We start from the raw sequence: 16,737 nt of genomic DNA, 5'->3' as shown, positions 1-16,737 counted from the left end.
AATTCCCACCAAAGTATAACCCCAGACTCCAGTAATTCAATTTAAAAGCCCACTGCCTCTTTTCTTTTCTTTTTTTCTTTTTACTTCTCAAAAGCTTAAAGTTACATATATAGAAATGACTACCTCAAACGGTTCAATTTTCATTTACAATGGTCTTTCGTGTATGGTTATTTATATATACATACATACATATATATATATATATATATAGAGTCTAAACCCAATATATATCCTCCTTTTTTCTGCATCCATTTACCCCTTTTTCTCTCTCCATGTACTGATTTTTCTTTGTTTCTTTTCTCTTTTCGGTTTTGCATATTTGGAATCTTATATGGATGGTAGTCGTAGATGACATTATTCAATTACATTGTGAACTTAATCATATCACTACATCTCAATTATGGCATCCTCCTTTCACGCCATACCTCACCTCTCCTTGTAATTAATCAATCTTGTCTTTTTTTCACTAATTTCCCATTGTTTGAATTAGGCACTGATTTATTGTGTGCATAAGGAGAGGAAAAAAAGTCATAATTCCAAAATTACCCTTCGAAACAACCCAATAATATCCAAATATGATGAAATCCAAGTTCAGAATATTAATGTGATGTGATTTCTTCTTTTTCTTCCTTTTCACTTTCCCTTTACTTAGTTTTTACTTTTTATGGCATTGACCAGTGGATTTTGATACCTTGAAGGGCTTGCTTTACTAGTTTGTTCTCTTGAGTGTGTGCGTGTATATATAAATACATACATATCTACCTCTAGAATCCACAGATCTCAGAAGAGAGGGAAAGGTAGAGAGAGAGGAGAGAAAGATTTAGAGTGAGATATTGAAATGATGAATTTTTCAATTGGAGGTGCTGGGAATTGGGGTGATAGTGGCCCTAACAATCCTGGTGGCCATGGCAATAAGGGAAGAAAGATCTACCATCGTCACACTCCTTATCAAATAACACAACTCGAAGCGTAAGATTATTAATTAATTAATTCTTTCTTTCTCGTTTCATATCGTTTCAATTCTTTTGGGTGCTTTGAATCTGTTTTCATTTTGATTGCTCTCCACAAATAATTTTGACTTGTGGTTTTGAAAGATTTCAAAGGGATCGATTATCACCTTGTATTGGATCTACCACAAATTAAAGCAGAAATGAAGACTTTGAGAACAATAGTTCAAGCCAAAACCTCTACTTGGCTTTTAGTTCCAACCTCATTTCACTTCCCTTTTCTCTTTGCTCAAGTCCATGTCATGAAATGGGGTTTTGCTTTTCTTCTTCTTCTTCTTCTTCTTTAAATCTCTCTTCTTTATTAAAATGATTGTTATGATTTTAACGAAAACACGTGTTGGTTATGAAGGAAGGGTTTTATGGCTGCTTAAATACAAATTCCCAAATCCGAGTCTATGTAGATGCCAAAAACATACTTTGGAGAGATGTTCACTAGTTTTGAGGCTCGATTTGGCTCGATCGAAATTAGATTAGTTGGAGTTCCATAAATAAATAAATAAAATGACTTGATTTTTAATTTTTTTAATTGTGAGATGATCGAAAGGCCACACGGAGATCTACCTATCCATTAAACCATATTTGCTTTCTCTTGTGTATGACCCTCTATTATCCCTTATAATGCTCCTTCCTAGTTTTTTTTTTTTTTTGGTTTATTTCGAGGATTAAGTCATTGATAAAATGGGAGGTATCATCGTATTTTCCAGGTAATGATGATATATATTTTTTGAATAATTTTCAAAGAAAAAACGACCATAAAATTATATTTATTTATTTTTTCATTTACAAAATCATAAAAAAAATAAAAAATTACAGTTTTTCATAATGACAATATATAATAATCTCTCTCTGTGCTTTCATTCTAGTATCCAAGATCTTTGCCCAGACTAATTCGATTGATAACTTGCGAACATATCTATAGGGATATAAACTAATGATTAAAAGAAATAAGAAAAAAATTAAGAATGTGAGATGTTCCAAGAAGCATTAGATGCCTCAAATTGGAAATAATTGGTTCCTTTTCTATCTAATATTCCTTTCAACCATTAAGATATGGTATATATAAATAATTTGACATTCTTTGTGACATTTTTTTTCCTTACACAAACCACTTGATATCCAAAAGTCACATTACACGATCCGACTAATCTGAATCGAACCAAAAAAGACTACACAAGGGCTATAGATGTCTCTCACTATAAAAGTGTTGAATGCAAAACTCCATGCCAAAAACTTGAAAAACCCAATACCACTAATTAAGCTTGGTTTATCATGGACATGCTTGATATTATGTTTGTATATATTCTTGTGTTGTATTTGATACTTATTCAATGGAACTAATGTTATGGTTAAAAATGAAGATTTTTCAAGGAGTGCCCACACCCAGATGAAAACCAACGACGCCAACTAGGCAGGGAGCTCGGGCTTGATCCTAAACAAATCAAGTTTTGGTTTCAGAATAAGCGGACTCAAACAAAGGTGCTCTCTTCTGGAATGCTTCATTCAAGAATAATTAAATTCTCTTAATTTAATCCTTGCAATAACAATGATGATTAGACTCAACATGAGCGACAAGATAACGCCATGCTTCGAGCCGAAAATGAGAGGATGCAATGTGAGAATATAGCATTCAGAGAGGCACTCAAGAACTTGATCTGTCCGTCCTGTGGGGGTCCACCCTGTGGGGAGCAACACCTTGACCGCCTGCACCAAGAGAATGCCCAACTCAAACAAGAGGTTTGTTTTATTCTTTAATTTAATAGGGTTTGAGGTCTCTAATGCACAAACTCTTTCTTTCTTTCTTTGGTTGTAATAATACCCTACCTTTTATAATTTTTTTTTCAAATTTTTCTTTGCTTCTAAGTAGAACGAGATATTTTGTTATTTCAAAGTCAACAAATGATATAATTATATGTTTTTTTCAAAGGTTTTGAAACTTAGATTGTTCACTAGTCAAGGCATTGATTTAAGAATTATTGATTAAAATTGTAGTAAAATCATGATCAAACCAGTCATAAACAAATTATTTTATTAAACCAGTCAAAGCATTGGTTTAATGGTTGACTTGGATTCCCAAACTATGATTTTTTATTATTTAACTTTAAAAGAAAAAAAATCAAAACAACCCAATTTAATTTTATGTATATTTTCAAAATTATAAAAATCATAAAGTTGCACTGTTTTATGATTGCAAGATCTCATCAACAAGTGTTAATTCTAGTGAAAAGGGCTATAGCCATTTAATATGAAGACTCAAGCAAGTTCTTGTGAATGCAAAAAATATCATTTTGAAAGCTACATTTAATTGGATTCTTAGTGCCAACAAAAGAAAAAAATATGATAATACTTAAAGTTGATTCAATCAGATAGCCATATTAAAAAAAAAAAATACTAAAAGGTCTCATTTTATCGAGCTAGAAGCTAATGATAAGGTGGAGGTATTATAGACTCCAAATTTAACCCAGGTTAATTATTGATATTCTCTTTTACAAACCTATAGTCTTATTCTTATACTTAAAGTCTTTTGATCTATGCGAGTCCTTTCACCATTCCTTTTAATTATTTTTCTAACAAAAGGCTAAACGATGAAATATTGTTTTTTTAGTATGAGAGAGTATCAAACATTCTTGCAAGGTGCATTGGCAGGCCAATATCAGAACTGGATTCTTCTGCTGATGATCCTTCCTCAGCCGGATCTCCGCCGTCATCGTCACCTGGAAATTCCCTGAACCAAGGAAGTACTGGAAGTCCTATAAGTCTTGATATGGACTTGGGTTCTGCCATCACAGTTTCAGATGAGAACATGTTGCCATCCTTAATGGGAGAAGTCACAGACGTGGAAAAGGATCTCATGTTAGTGGCTGCTAATAACGCCATTGATGAATTACTCAAGCTGGTGCGTATTGAGGAACCCTTATGGATCAAGACTGAGATTGGTGGTGGCCAATTCGTTCTTCACCGTGACAGCTATGAAAAGCTATCTCCTAGGGCTAATCACTTCAGATCTTCCAGTACTCGTGCAGAAGCAACCAAAGATTCACGAATGGTTTGGATGAATAGCATGCAATTGGTTGACATGTTCCTAGATCCGGTCAGTACTTTAAACACCTTCATTTATATATAATTGTTTAATTGGGGATAATATATATAACAATATATTTGGCTTAGTACTTTGACTACATTTTGCTTTTAATTCCTATGTACAGTTTTATTTCATTGTTCTTAGTCCTTTTAGTTTGATTTGCCTATAATGTTAATCCCTATAATTTTAAAAATGCACATAAAAATCATGAGTTAGTACTAATAAAGTCAATTTTTCTGATATGTAGTTAACTGTGCTAACATGTATTTAATCTCATCTTTGTCTTCCACATTCTGTTTAAGCCAAATATATATAAAAGAAACCTTTAATTTTTAATCATGCTCGATCAATTTTTCATCAACATATTTTTACCATATATTAGCAAATGGATTAACAAAGTTTCATCAAAATTATCTTTGTCAATATAGCTCATGGTCTTTATGTGTGCAGTTTTAGAACCATAGGAATTAACATTGTAAATTAATCAAACTAAAAGGACCGAAAATAACAAAATGCAATTAAAGTAGGAAAAATGATAATAAAATCCCTTTAAATTATGTAAATGTCATAATTTTTTTGAAATTTTTAAAAACTTTTTTTTCATTAATGAATTAATATAAATGGCCAAACTATCCTTAATTCAAATATCAATTGTCATTCACAAGTTTTGTTCTAACACTCACAACTTTTCTTTTTAAAATCATAAAAATTTAATAGCAATTTGTAAGTTTGAATTAAAAGTAATTTGGTCATTTACGTTAATTTCTTAATGACAAAAATGTCTTTAAAGACTTTAGGAGAATGATGGCATTTCAAGAGGTCAAGATGTCATTTATATAATTCAAAAGAATTTTATTAACATTTTCCGATCAAAGTATTGGGAGCTATTATTCTGTTTTCCCTGATTTTTAATCTTCGTAACAGCAAATATATCATTAACAGATTAAAATTTCTAGGTCAAGTGGGCCAATCTTTTCCCGACAATTGTTAGAAAAGCTGAAATACTTGAAGTGCTTGATGTTGGATCATCATCAGCAAACCGATCTGGAGCTTTGCAGCTGGTATGTGTGTGTGTGTGTGTGTGGGTTAAGTTTCTTGCTATATAGCTATTGGATTATTTCAGTCTAATGACAGGTTCGAAACTCCTGTTTTGTTTTGTTTTTTGTTTTTTGTTTTTGTTTTCTTTTTGGTTTTTGGCTGCAGATGTATGAAGAGATGCACACTCTTTCACCGTTGGTTCCTCCTCGTGAGTTCTGCTTCATTCGTCACTGTCGACAAGTTGATGTAGGTGTGTGGGCAATAGCTGACGTGTCATTCGATTCCTTAAGAGACAACATTCCTATCTCTCGTACTTGGAAGTTCCCTTCTGGTTGCGTGATTCAAGAGATACCCAATGGGTTCTCCCAGGTTAGTCGTACGAAGTAATTATAATCAAACACATGCGTTACTGTATATGATAACGCACAGTAATATTATTCATGATCGATACATGGCCGCCTTCTGATAGGTTACATGGATTGAGCATGTGGAAGTGGATGATAAAACCCATACACACAGGCTGTACAGAGAGCTTGTTTCAGGCAATTATCTTGCTTATGGAGCAGAAAGATGGGTGGTAACACTTCAAAGAATGTGTGAGCGACTTGTATTTGCCTTGGATGAATACACACCAGTCGAGGAAGCTCGAGAAGGTCACCAGTCATTATCATCTTCTTCAGTTCTTTCTTCATTTCGCCATGTATATATATGAACCCTAAAAGTCGTCTGATATTATGGTGCAGTGATCAGTTCCGGAGATGGGAGGAGGAGTATAATGGAGCTTGCGAATCGGATGGTGAGGGACTTCAGTGAAGTTCTGAACATGTCAGGGAAGGAGTTCCCTCATTTATGTGAGGCAAGAAACAGTGGGATTAGGGTTTCAGTTCGGAGGAACACAGAAGCGGGTCAGCCTGATGGCATGGTGGTCACTGCTTGTACCTCTCTCTGGCTTCCGGTTCTGCATCAGACTGTGTTTGACTTCTTCACAGATGCCAGAAGACGTTATCAGGTTCGTCTCACATCCTTAATTAATTAGCCCTCTCTTGCTAGCTCTTTGTAAAGCTGGTCTTACTCGTTACCCAGTTATTAACTCATATTCATACTCACTAATACATGTTAAAATGTCTAAATGTGGGTAGAATTGAGCTGGTGTGGCACCACATCAGATTTTTACAATAGAATTTCTTGCTTATTTGCCGGTTAGTGTTTTTTAGCTTTCCCCAGCAAATTTAACGTGTCATCCTTTATTATATTTTCTCACTTCTCTGTAATTTTTAATTGTTTGATCTTTTTTAATTCCTTTTATCTTTTACACGCTTCCCACATTATAAAATTAGCTTCTATCACTTGTCTGTAAATCTTTTGTTGTCCTTTATATTAAAGGTTCTCTTACATTAAATTTGATGTGTCATTTTTTTAAAAATTATTTTCTCTCATTTTTTTATAATTTTCAATTATTTAATATTTTAAAATTTGCTTATCTTTTGCATGCTTCCCAACACTAATTGCCATTTCTTCGTTTGGGATTTTTATAATAAAATTTCTCACTCATTGTCTATAAAATTTTTTGTAGTATATTATATTATTGGAGGTTTTTCGATATTAAATTTTATATGTCATTTTTTGTTATTATTTTTTATTTGTATAATCTTCAATTGTTTTATGTTTTAAATTCCGCTTATCTTCTACACGATTCCCAACAATGTATATATAATTAGATGGTATGTCTTGGTCAGTGGGACGTTCTGTCCAACGAAAATCCAGAGCATGATGAAATCGCACGCATCTCCAATGGAACTCATCCTGGAAACTGTATCAAAATCATCCGGGTATGTTATGTACCTATTACCTTTACCATCTCTTATCAAAATATGTGCTCTCATTAGTTATGAATACAATACAGATACAATTGATTTCAATCAAATTAATGTAATAAATTGTTGATGCATGGGTGTGGAGGAGCAGCCCATCATCCCCGATGAGAAGGAAATGTTGATTCTTCAAGAAACTTGCACTGATGCCTTGGGATCAATGCTCGTGTATGCTCCGATCGACATGCCACTGATCAACCTGTGTGTGAGGGGAACCAACACTTCGCTGGTGCCGATCCTTCCGTCAGGCTTCATGATCTCCGGCGACGGTGGTCGGGGTCATCATCCAGGCGCATTGTTGGCCGGAGAAGGTAGCAGCTGCTCAAGCTCAAATAATAATAATAATAATAATGAAGCCACCAGTTCATCATCATCGTCAGGAGGAAGTCTTCTGACGGTGGCTTTCCAGGTACTGGTTTGCAGCAACTCGGCGATGAGGCAATTGAGCGTTGAAACTGTGGCCACCATCAACTCACTCCTCAGCTCCACTGTAGAGAAGATTAAGGATGGCTTGAACTGTGCTGGTCTGGATTAATTAGTTGAGCCTCTGGCGATACACATATATATATATATGCTCAAAGGCTAGTTAGGATGAGTAATATGTTGAGTCTGAAGAAGGATGTATCACCTTGATGATGTCCCCCTCCCCTTTTTTTTCTTTTTTAGTAAGCTGAGGGATTTTGTGATCTCAATGTCAATAATGCTTTTCAATTTGAATAAGTTTAATTAATTTTCTCGATTTTAAATTTATTTCACATTAAAATTATACAGATTTCTTATCTATGCTCTTCAAATCCAGCATAAACTTTTTTTTTTAGTAAATTTGTTAACACTGTCTTGCTAAAATCTGCATAGGATTCTTTTGGAATTAAAACATCACATCTTTTTTGAATTTTGTTGAAAAATTGGGATGTGTGAGATGTATATTTATAATATAAACTATTCATTTATTTTTAAAAGATGAATCTCTTTTAAAAATAAAACAAAAGTATGTGATCAATATTCAGCCATTTAAGCAAGGTAAAGATTTCAAACCTTGTACATAAAAGAAAGAAAAACCTTATATGCTTAACATACTTGTTAATTTTTAATTAAATTAAGACAAATTTTTATAGATTTTTTATTCTATAATAAATTTTTTATTAATATTATTAACATATTAAATTTACTTGTTTTGATAGAATTAGATAAAAATATATTAAGTGTATAAAATTATATATAGATATATACATATCTATAAGTCTCAACTATGGTGCAGTCAGATGCACAAACCTTATCGGCTATGAAGAGCTAGGTTGTACATTTCTGTCCTAACCAACAAATTGCACAATGCATGCAATACAATCCCTCAGTACAAATCACTCGCATGTCTATCCTAAATCTCTTATTTCTAGATCTCAATAGAATTTCCACACATGCATTCATCACACTTGGTCAGACTATAAACATGAAAGCAAGAAAAACAGTTACTTGAAAGCGCGAGCGCATGCACATATATGTATAGCATAAAGAAAGAGAAGTGAAATACCGAATACTCATGAATGAGTTCAAGCTAATCCTAGAAAAAGAAAAATTAGCCACACGTAGCTAAAAGCACAACATACAAATGTTACTTGTACAACTCACCGAATTCAAATACAAGAGGGAAAAAAGGAGAAAAATGGTGTAGAAAGCCAAATATGGTTCCAAAATGCCTGTCACAACCCTTCACACAAATTCTACTAAGGAAGTCCTTTTGTTGCTATTTATAAAGAAATCCTCAAGTTTCTAGGGTTCCTTGTCCAAATCATGACTTCAACTCCAGAATTTTAACCACGATCTTCTTTTCTTCTTCTTTTTATTAGTTTGCACTACAAGTTTCTTCCTTATTTTCTAAGATACTCTTGCTCGACGTACCTTCTTCCAAATTTGATCCCTGCAAACCAAGTTTATAATTCACATAAGTGTAAATCTACCCAAATTCAGTTAAATTGAACATAAAAACCACGTATTTTTACATATTATTATCTTCAGACAGATATAAGCAATCTTCTTTATTTTCCTAAATTAATTCATTATAAAACCTATCAAAATACTATGACAAAATCCAAACAAAAACATGAATATTTGAGAATTGACGTATTTTCTAAGTCCATTTCTCAAATGGATTCATCCATTCAGCTGGCTCCTTTAGCTCTAATGCTTAATATAAACTCAGTGTTGGATATCTATTGTTCTACTTGGGTTCTATCACAATCTTAAAGAAGCAAACCTTAAATTATTTGTAGGGTAAGAATGAAGAGTATTTGATTCTTCGCTACTACTATACATTCTTAAATTATTCCTTGGGATTTGTCAAGCAAAGAGATGAACATATATACCTTATACTGAGCTCTGTCGTAAAGGTTGAGCTTCAGGTCGAACTTCATTGTTATACTAGTCAAATTGCTTGCTTTGTCACACATGATCTTGGAGTCCACGTAAGACTATGAAAATAACATCAAGGATGTTATAATTATAGTTAAATTCTTTACAGCAGTTTATTTTAACTAGAGTCATTACTCATTATAATCAAGTGGTCCTCTCATACAGCCCTTTTTTTTTTTTATTTTAAGTAGTGCATCCTCATAATAAAAATTAAGTTTTAACAGAACTTAACGGTAGCTTGAGCTTTGTCTAGTGTTCACACTTTAGGCCTTATGGGGTTTTATATGTGAAGGCTAGGGAGATTATGATAAAATTATTCATCAGCTTTCACTTAACAACATAATAAACTTTTTAGTTTTAAATTAAATGAGGTTTTACTTACCCGGAACCTGTATTTGTAGAATATGTAACCAGCAATGCCAGCTCCTAAAATAACTGTCATGAACACAGAGACAAGGAACTGGCCAGATATTGATCCACTTTTTTCTGCAAAGGTAATTCAAAATTCTGATGGATCAGTCTAGATATCAAGGCACTCTGTAAAATCAAGGACGCAGCAAGATGCTACGTGTATTTATGAGTAGAATGATGCAAGTTCATTTCACTAGACATTAAATAAATGATCACCGGTGAAAATAAATACTCATATTGCAGAAGTTTAGTTCAATTATAAGCTTATAAAAAGCAAAAAATGCTTATGGTGCATTTGGATATACAGGAATTTGGAGTTGGATTTGGATTTAAACTAAATCCTCCATGTGGCTGCATAAAAATCTTTAGATTTGGATCCAAAACCATATTTTATTACAACTTCTTTATAATTTTAAATTCCCTCTAAATTTTAGTTATTTGAAATTTCACCTACTTTAACCTTCTCATTTTTTTCACATTTTCACTATCGGTGCCTTTGTTAGTCTCACCACTCCTCTCATTTTTTATTCTCATTTCTCACCAATTGAAGAATAAAGGCAAGATTGTCACTTCCAATCTTAAAAATTTTTACACTATCTAAAAAAAAAAGATTTTAAATGTGAGATTTTAAATCTAAAATTTAAATTTAAATCCGTCAATCCAAATACTATCTTATAGTATAGTTTTATTTCTTTAAGTGTATCAAAGTGACAGTACAGAACCTTTAAAAAAAAGTGACGGCATAAACAGAGATAAGTCGGAACTGATCACTAACTAAATTAGTAATAAATGAAGTCAAAAATTATTTGGGAAAAGAAATGGGATACGCAGAGACCTTTTTATAATGATCATTTCTCAATTTCATGGGATGCTATTCAGACAATGCTCCCTTGTATACAAGAATTTTCTAAACTTTGACTTCATAATCTTACCAATACAAAGATTTTGCTCCCTTGTATACAGAAGGTTTCCCTTGCAACTGCATCCATAACTACCCCAGGTGTTCTCACAGGTGCAGCCATCACAGCGACAAACATTATGTTCCTTACATTCATCAACATCTGCATCAGATCAGAAGAAGCTTCAGACTCTCATGTGAGATGTCTTTGAAATTGATCATTGGAAGAAGATTAGAGATTGCCTTGAACTGACATAATGGAAACAAAAAAATTACCTTCACATTTAAATCCGTCCCCAGAAAAGCCAACTGGGCATTCACAGCCGATGTCTATGGATTCCTTCATACAGAAAGAGAAGCTAGTAAGCCTTGACGCTTAAGGCTTGTCAAAGAGAGTTGAAGAATTATCTTCCCATAAAAATAAAACACTGAAGGTTCAGATTAAGTAATACTGAACTGTGCAAGCTGAGAAAGTAATGCCATTTCTAGTTTCTGACCAACAACCTCCATTATTGTTGATTAAACACCTTGCAGGTCCAGAAGCTGTCAATGAAGGCAAAGTTTAACTATCTCAGAAACATCAAGAAATGAGCATAGGACTGTGAATAAGTTCAAAAATTGCCATCCCATTTCACTGTTGAATGTGAAAAGACATTGACTAACGGGACAATGTCAATTGGGGACCAATAAGAACATTAATGACAATCACAAACTCTGAATTGTTGAAATCCCAATAATAAACCGTGATCCTTACTTGCAATTAAAAAAATGCAAATAGTCAGTTGAAAAATCTACTAAATATATTTAAGATTATTTGTAACGTCAATTGAGAATTTACGTGAGTCAGTTGTGAATCTTGATTTTTACTATCAATATTCAATATACAAATAAATCACTTGAGAAATCCAGTAAATACACTTAAAATTATTTGTAACATTAGTAAAAAATTTACGAGAATTAATTGTAAATAGGAAACCAATCACTTATGGTGTTTTTGCTATTAATATATAGATACATCACTTGAAAAATCTACTAAATATACTTAAGATTATTTGTAACATTAGTTGACAATTTACAAGAGTTAGTTGTAAATTACAAGCCAATAACTTTTGATTTTTTGCTATGACATGGGAAATCAACATAAGATAGTTAATTATTGCAGCGTTAGTTTGGAATTTACTAAAGTTTGTTATGAGTCTCAAGTCAATCAACAAAAAATAATTTATTGCAAGTAAGAATCATTGTTTGTTATTGAGATTTCAATAATTCAGAGTCTGTAATTGTCATTAATATTCTTATGAGGTCCCTAATTGTCATTTTCCCTTGACTAATTGTTTGTCTGGCTTTTGGATAGAATTATGATATGCATAGGAATGCTTGTAAATAAGCCAAATTGTGGTGGTAAGTTTAAAAAAAGAATGCCCCCGTGCTATATCTTCAGTGGATAACTTGAAACCACACGCACAAAGGCATACCTTCACATGTAAAGCCATCGCCTTTATAAGGAATATCATCTACAGTGGGGCACTGACAAAGTCTTCCCTTGAAAGATCCTGTTAAAAAGTTCAGATATGGCTATCAGTTTGCTGCCAATCATATGCAATCGCTCATAGACCACAATTTATGTAAAGTAACATTGCATAAATGATACTAACTTTAGAAAGGAAAGAATTATGGTTGCTTATTTATATGTACCTTGCAAGCAGTTATGTTAGCATTTATGTCCTGCCAGCATCCTCCGTTCCATTCAAGGCATTCATTTATCTGGACATCTGGTAAATACAAATACAATATAATATAGCATAATGATAGTAAATTTTCAGAACTTGGAGAATCATTTGAATAGCACAGTTTAAACAATGAAACTTAGGTGCACAAACCGTCACTCAAACAGATTGAAGGCTCAGTAGTCTCCTCAAATCCAAAACATATAGCCTTTAGGACAGCAGTTCTCTCCCATTTTCCTTTACACATAACATACCAAGACCTTAATCAATAACATTAATCTCTTTGCAGAGTTTAAGAATGGTAGAAGCTAGTTAGTTTCAAGAGAGAACATTTGAGAATTCAAGTAGAATGATATTTGAATTAAAGGACATTTTTGCACCTTAGCTATTTCATGAGGAGCATTGGTTTTCTTAAATTATTCATTAGTGTAATGTCACCTCTCAAATATCAAAATCATTGCAATGTTGCCTTTGGACTAGCGGACATTGATATTGACCGTTAACTTTGTATTGAATTTAGGTTAAAAAGCATTTCCCCTCTAAAGTATTCATGGAGGAGTAACCATTAGTTGATCATTAGTATAGATTGACATACCTTTTTTTTTTTTTACTAATGAATATCTAGATGGCAAGCCACTTGAATACTTTAAGGAAAAAAATGTTGAACCCAAAGTCAATGTGGAATTAACAGTTAACATCAAAGTTTGCTAGTCCAAAGGCAATATTGTAACAATTTTGACTCTTGAGGGGAGATATTGTTCAAATTAATAGTTTAATAAAACCAGTGTTTCTCGTGAAATAGTTTAAGGACAAAAATAACCTAATATTTTAATGGGCATAATATAAACCTTGATACTGCACGTTGTTTACAAACAAAGTATGCAGGAAGGTAACATCATGACGAGATCCTTGCCCAACCTAAATATCACAAATGAGGAAAAAATAGTCAAATTGTTTAGGTTGCACCATAGCCTGAGCAAAAATTAGTCATGAGAGCCTTTGTTGATTGATAATAGTTCATTATCTTGTGAATTTTGCAAAGATACAGAACTAAACAAAAAATTTATGACCTGGAGATTTTGTTCTGTGTTTAGTATTTCATTCACCACATCAGCTTCAGGATCACCGGTACATTCTTTTATTTTCTCGATAGGCAGACCTGTAGTCAAAAGGATTAAACCTAATACAAACAGCAGAACCTAATGCACAAAAGTTCCACAAGTACTTGGAAATCTATTAAAGAAAAAATTTGAGTTCTATCAAATTTTCAAGCATGTTCTAGACACCACCTTAAGACTGACCTAATGATTTCACGACATCCTCAGCACAATCTTTACTGTATCTCTTCTCCTTCATAGAGCAACTGATATGGAAATCAGTCACATAATCCCACCAGACCCACGATCGGTTGCTCTCTTTGGCAACTCTATGGACACAGAGCTGCCTCAAATTCTCCAACACCACATCCTTTCCCTCATAGCCCTCTCCAAAATTCACCTCAGGATCTGGTGTACAATATCTCCCATTGTTTATGCATTGAGACTTACACTGATCGCTTTCAATAAAAGCCTTTGGACAAAACCCTGTTGTATAGTGTGGAGTGAATAAAGTATAACCACCCCTCTCAAGAATCTGAGCATCATCCTTAAAAGTCTTCACAAAATTCATCTGTTCATCACAGTGATATCCACATGCGTCGTTGATGTTTGTCCAAAACTCGCACTGAACTCTGCTATCAGGTTGAGGCAATGATTCTATCCATTTTATTTCGACTAAAACATATCCATCTTTGTTTTTTAAAGCTTCCTTCAACCGGTCAACAAGAGGTTTTTTTATTAGAGCTGATGGAATTTCAATCTTGTCCTTGTACTCATCCACTTCCTTGCTCTCCTTGGGAGGAAAATCCATAGTTAAGAGAAGCTCATCACTCTGCTCAATCACTAATACTGCTGACGCTCTTGCTAATTGAGCATGCCATACCTTCAAGTAAAAAGGACACTCTACAAGTGCAAATAATTTTGTCTCAGAGTGTGTCTTAAATATCTCAGGGTTCAGAAAATTACAGCACAAATAGAAGCTTGACAGTTTTGAAGGTACTTTTTAATCATTTGAGCAACTCTCTTCTGCTTTCACCAATTCTTCTGCTTTTTTTTTCTTTTACTTATAAATTGAAAAGAGGAGTCTTTTTATGAAAAGGAGAACTTAATCAGAGTTTGACAGAAAATCATATGAACTGCTAAGTGTTAACAAAAATTATTTCCAAACCAAGTGTGGGGGAATATAATGAGGACGAAAAGGAAAAGAAAAAGAAAATAGAAAGGCTTTCATTTAGAAACCTGGTCGACTAGCGAACCAGCAATTCAACCCAGTAACAATCAGTTACTCAGAGCTAAAGATGACACGTGACAAAGACTTCATCATGCTGATGATATAGACTGGAGCAAGATAGATTAAAAAAAAAAAAATAGAAACAAGAACGAGGAAAGTCAACGAAGGAGATGAGTTGAATATACCTCCACCATCAAGGAGAAGAATGCTGGGTCGATAATATCGCATAGGCTTGAAGGGATTATAGCCCTCAAAGGGTTGGCACCCTGAAGTGCCATTCTCAGGATAAGCCACATATTGAATAACGGCCATTCCATATTCGAAAATGCCGGAGTTCGCAAAAACAGCGGTCTCGTGCTTCGCTTTGAGCTCTTGAGGACCCAGAACGGTGATTTGGGCCTTCTCGATCACAAAACGAGCAGAAACAGAACTAATAAGAAACAATACCCAAAACGAAAAGCGAAGGATTGTGGAATTTCTGAGAAACGCAATGCGATTCTCCATTATGGGCGAAGAGAAGAGTGAGAAAGACTTGATGACAGTTAGAGGTGGAAAGTTAGCTTATAGAGAGAGAAAGTTCGGATTTCTGGTCTGATTTGGAGAGAGGAACTGAGCTTTTGAATGAGGCAGTGACGTGAGGAAGGGGTAAAACCGAGAACAAGTTTTTTGGAGGGAGAAAAACTGAAACACTGAAACCAAAAAAAAAAAATAAAGTGTAAAAAAAAAGATATATAATTAAAGTATACTAATATATCATATACTCTATTAGTAAAGTTTGAAAACACAAGCTTCTTTACACAAATTTAAAATGTTAATATGTTTCTTGTCAAGTCAAAGTATTATCTTCATATAACTCAAAATGTAAGGATGGAAGCAAAGATTATGAAATTCATGAATTTAAATAAATTCGTAGAAAGAATGTAAACTCAGATCATAAATATTAAATCTTGATTTTGACAATAACAAAATAAGATAAGCTTGTGTTTTACAAGATTAATAAATATATATCAATAGCTTGTAAGAAAATTCGTACTCTTTATCTTAAAATTCTGGCTTTTGGCCTTATTCTCATAGAAGTATGCTTATTTCAAAATGAGCATGCTTATTTTCAAATAGCCAAGCAACTTGATTCTTTTTTGATTCGTTCTCTTTTAAAATTAAATATTTGACTTTATTTTAATTCCTTAAAGACCTTTAATATTGAATAAAAGGAATCTTAAATAAATTTAGAATCAAAAATCAATTTCTAAGAGTATGTGTCACTATTTCAGCTTATGATCCTTATTTCAAAATTAGAGTCACTATTTCAAAATAGCTTCATGTTAGCTATTAAAAAATAGCTTATTTCAAAAGATGCTTCATTATTTTGAAATAATACATTTTTTACTCTGAGCTATTCACATGTATATCTCGTAATTTATATTCAAGGAAATAGCTTATTTCGAAATAGTCTTGCCTTATTTCAAAATATTGCGTCTTCCTATCTAAGCTATTCACGACACTTCTCTCTTAATTGCTTACTCAGAAATAACTTATTTAGGAATAGTCTACTCAATAATAGTTTATTTAAAAATAACTTCACTTATTCTCAAATAATAAACTTCATACCAACGCTTTGTAATTTTCTTCTCATATAAGTTCTCTTCTCCGAACTAACCTTTTAGCATCTTCATTCATATTGTTCTTCACTACTTCAAAATAGCATCATTTATTTCAAAATAAACATGCAGTTTGATGCTCTGTTTCATATAAGAAAAAATATGGGTTCTTTGAAAACTTCTTTAATTCCTTTTCTTTCATTATTTAAGTGTTGTGTTTAATATTTAATCATTCTAAACACAACCTTGAATTAGATTATGCCCTCTTCGATCCTTCCCAAATTTTCTTTATTCCCAACTAGTCTCATTATTTTGAAAGGGTCTCTCACATACCTTGTCAGAACATTTAATACAAAAAGATGTTACTTTTCTTA

At 33.1% G+C, this 16,737-nt stretch overlaps 2 protein-coding genes across 2 annotated transcripts; one reads left to right on the top strand and one right to left on the bottom strand.

The window, feature by feature from the left end:
* Positions 1 to 841: 841 nt before the first annotated feature.
* Positions 842 to 7,538, top strand: LOC129286045 (homeobox-leucine zipper protein ROC8-like). Its single transcript, XM_054922087.1, has 11 exons — positions 842 to 969; positions 2,366 to 2,483; positions 2,562 to 2,741; positions 3,610 to 4,095; positions 5,043 to 5,147; positions 5,290 to 5,493; positions 5,594 to 5,777; positions 5,868 to 6,133; positions 6,861 to 6,953; positions 7,084 to 7,264; positions 7,352 to 7,538. The coding sequence occupies exons 1-11, from the start codon at positions 842 to 844 to the stop codon at positions 7,528 to 7,530; spliced, it is 2,124 nt and encodes a 707-aa protein (XP_054778062.1). The 3' UTR covers positions 7,531 to 7,538.
* Positions 7,539 to 8,479: 941 nt separating this feature from the next.
* Positions 8,480 to 15,321, bottom strand: LOC129287020 (vacuolar-sorting receptor 7-like). Its single transcript, XM_054923159.1, has 13 exons — positions 14,951 to 15,321; positions 13,739 to 14,437; positions 13,508 to 13,596; positions 13,286 to 13,355; positions 12,591 to 12,674; positions 12,406 to 12,482; positions 12,186 to 12,285; positions 11,168 to 11,253; positions 10,987 to 11,050; positions 10,745 to 10,873; positions 9,784 to 9,887; positions 9,356 to 9,460; positions 8,480 to 8,910 (listed from the first exon to the last, which is right to left on the bottom strand). Exons 1-13 carry the CDS (start codon positions 15,267 to 15,269, stop codon positions 8,836 to 8,838), a joined length of 2,001 nt encoding a protein of 666 aa, XP_054779134.1. The 5' UTR covers positions 15,270 to 15,321; the 3' UTR covers positions 8,480 to 8,835.
* Between the last annotated feature and the right edge of the window lie 1,416 nt (positions 15,322 to 16,737).

The sequence above is a fragment of the Prosopis cineraria genome, unplaced genomic scaffold (assembly GCF_029017545.1).
Source record: "Prosopis cineraria cultivar Desert tree isolate PC_DT_omini unplaced genomic scaffold, ASM2901754v1 PC11, whole genome shotgun sequence".
NCBI classification, from domain to species: domain Eukaryota; kingdom Viridiplantae; phylum Streptophyta; class Magnoliopsida; order Fabales; family Fabaceae; genus Prosopis; species Prosopis cineraria.
This window is presented reverse-complemented; position numbering and strand designations above follow the sequence as displayed.

What these genes read in the sequence shown, in the direction of transcription:
- LOC129287020 (XM_054923159.1), bottom strand. Translation starts at nt 15,269, where the DNA reads ATGGAGAATCGCATTGCGTTTCTCAGAAATTCCACAATCCTTCGCTTT. An exon ending in TTCAATCTGTTTGAGTGACG is followed by an intron (nt 12,483 to 12,590) that starts GTTTGTGCACCT and finishes TGTATTTACCAG; the next exon opens with ATGTCCAGATAAATGAATGC. An exon ending in CTAACATAACTGCTTGCAAG is followed by an intron (nt 12,286 to 12,405) that starts GTACATATAAAT and finishes GCAAACTGATAG; the next exon opens with CCATATCTGAACTTTTTAAC.
- LOC129286045 (XM_054922087.1), top strand. Translation starts at nt 842, where the DNA reads ATGAATTTTTCAATTGGAGGTGCTGGGAATTGGGGTGATAGTGGCCCT. An exon ending in CAAATAACACAACTCGAAGC is followed by an intron (nt 970 to 2,365) that starts GTAAGATTATTA and finishes TTAAAAATGAAG; the next exon opens with ATTTTTCAAGGAGTGCCCAC. An exon ending in AGTCGAGGAAGCTCGAGAAG is followed by an intron (nt 5,778 to 5,867) that starts GTCACCAGTCAT and finishes ATTATGGTGCAG; the next exon opens with TGATCAGTTCCGGAGATGGG.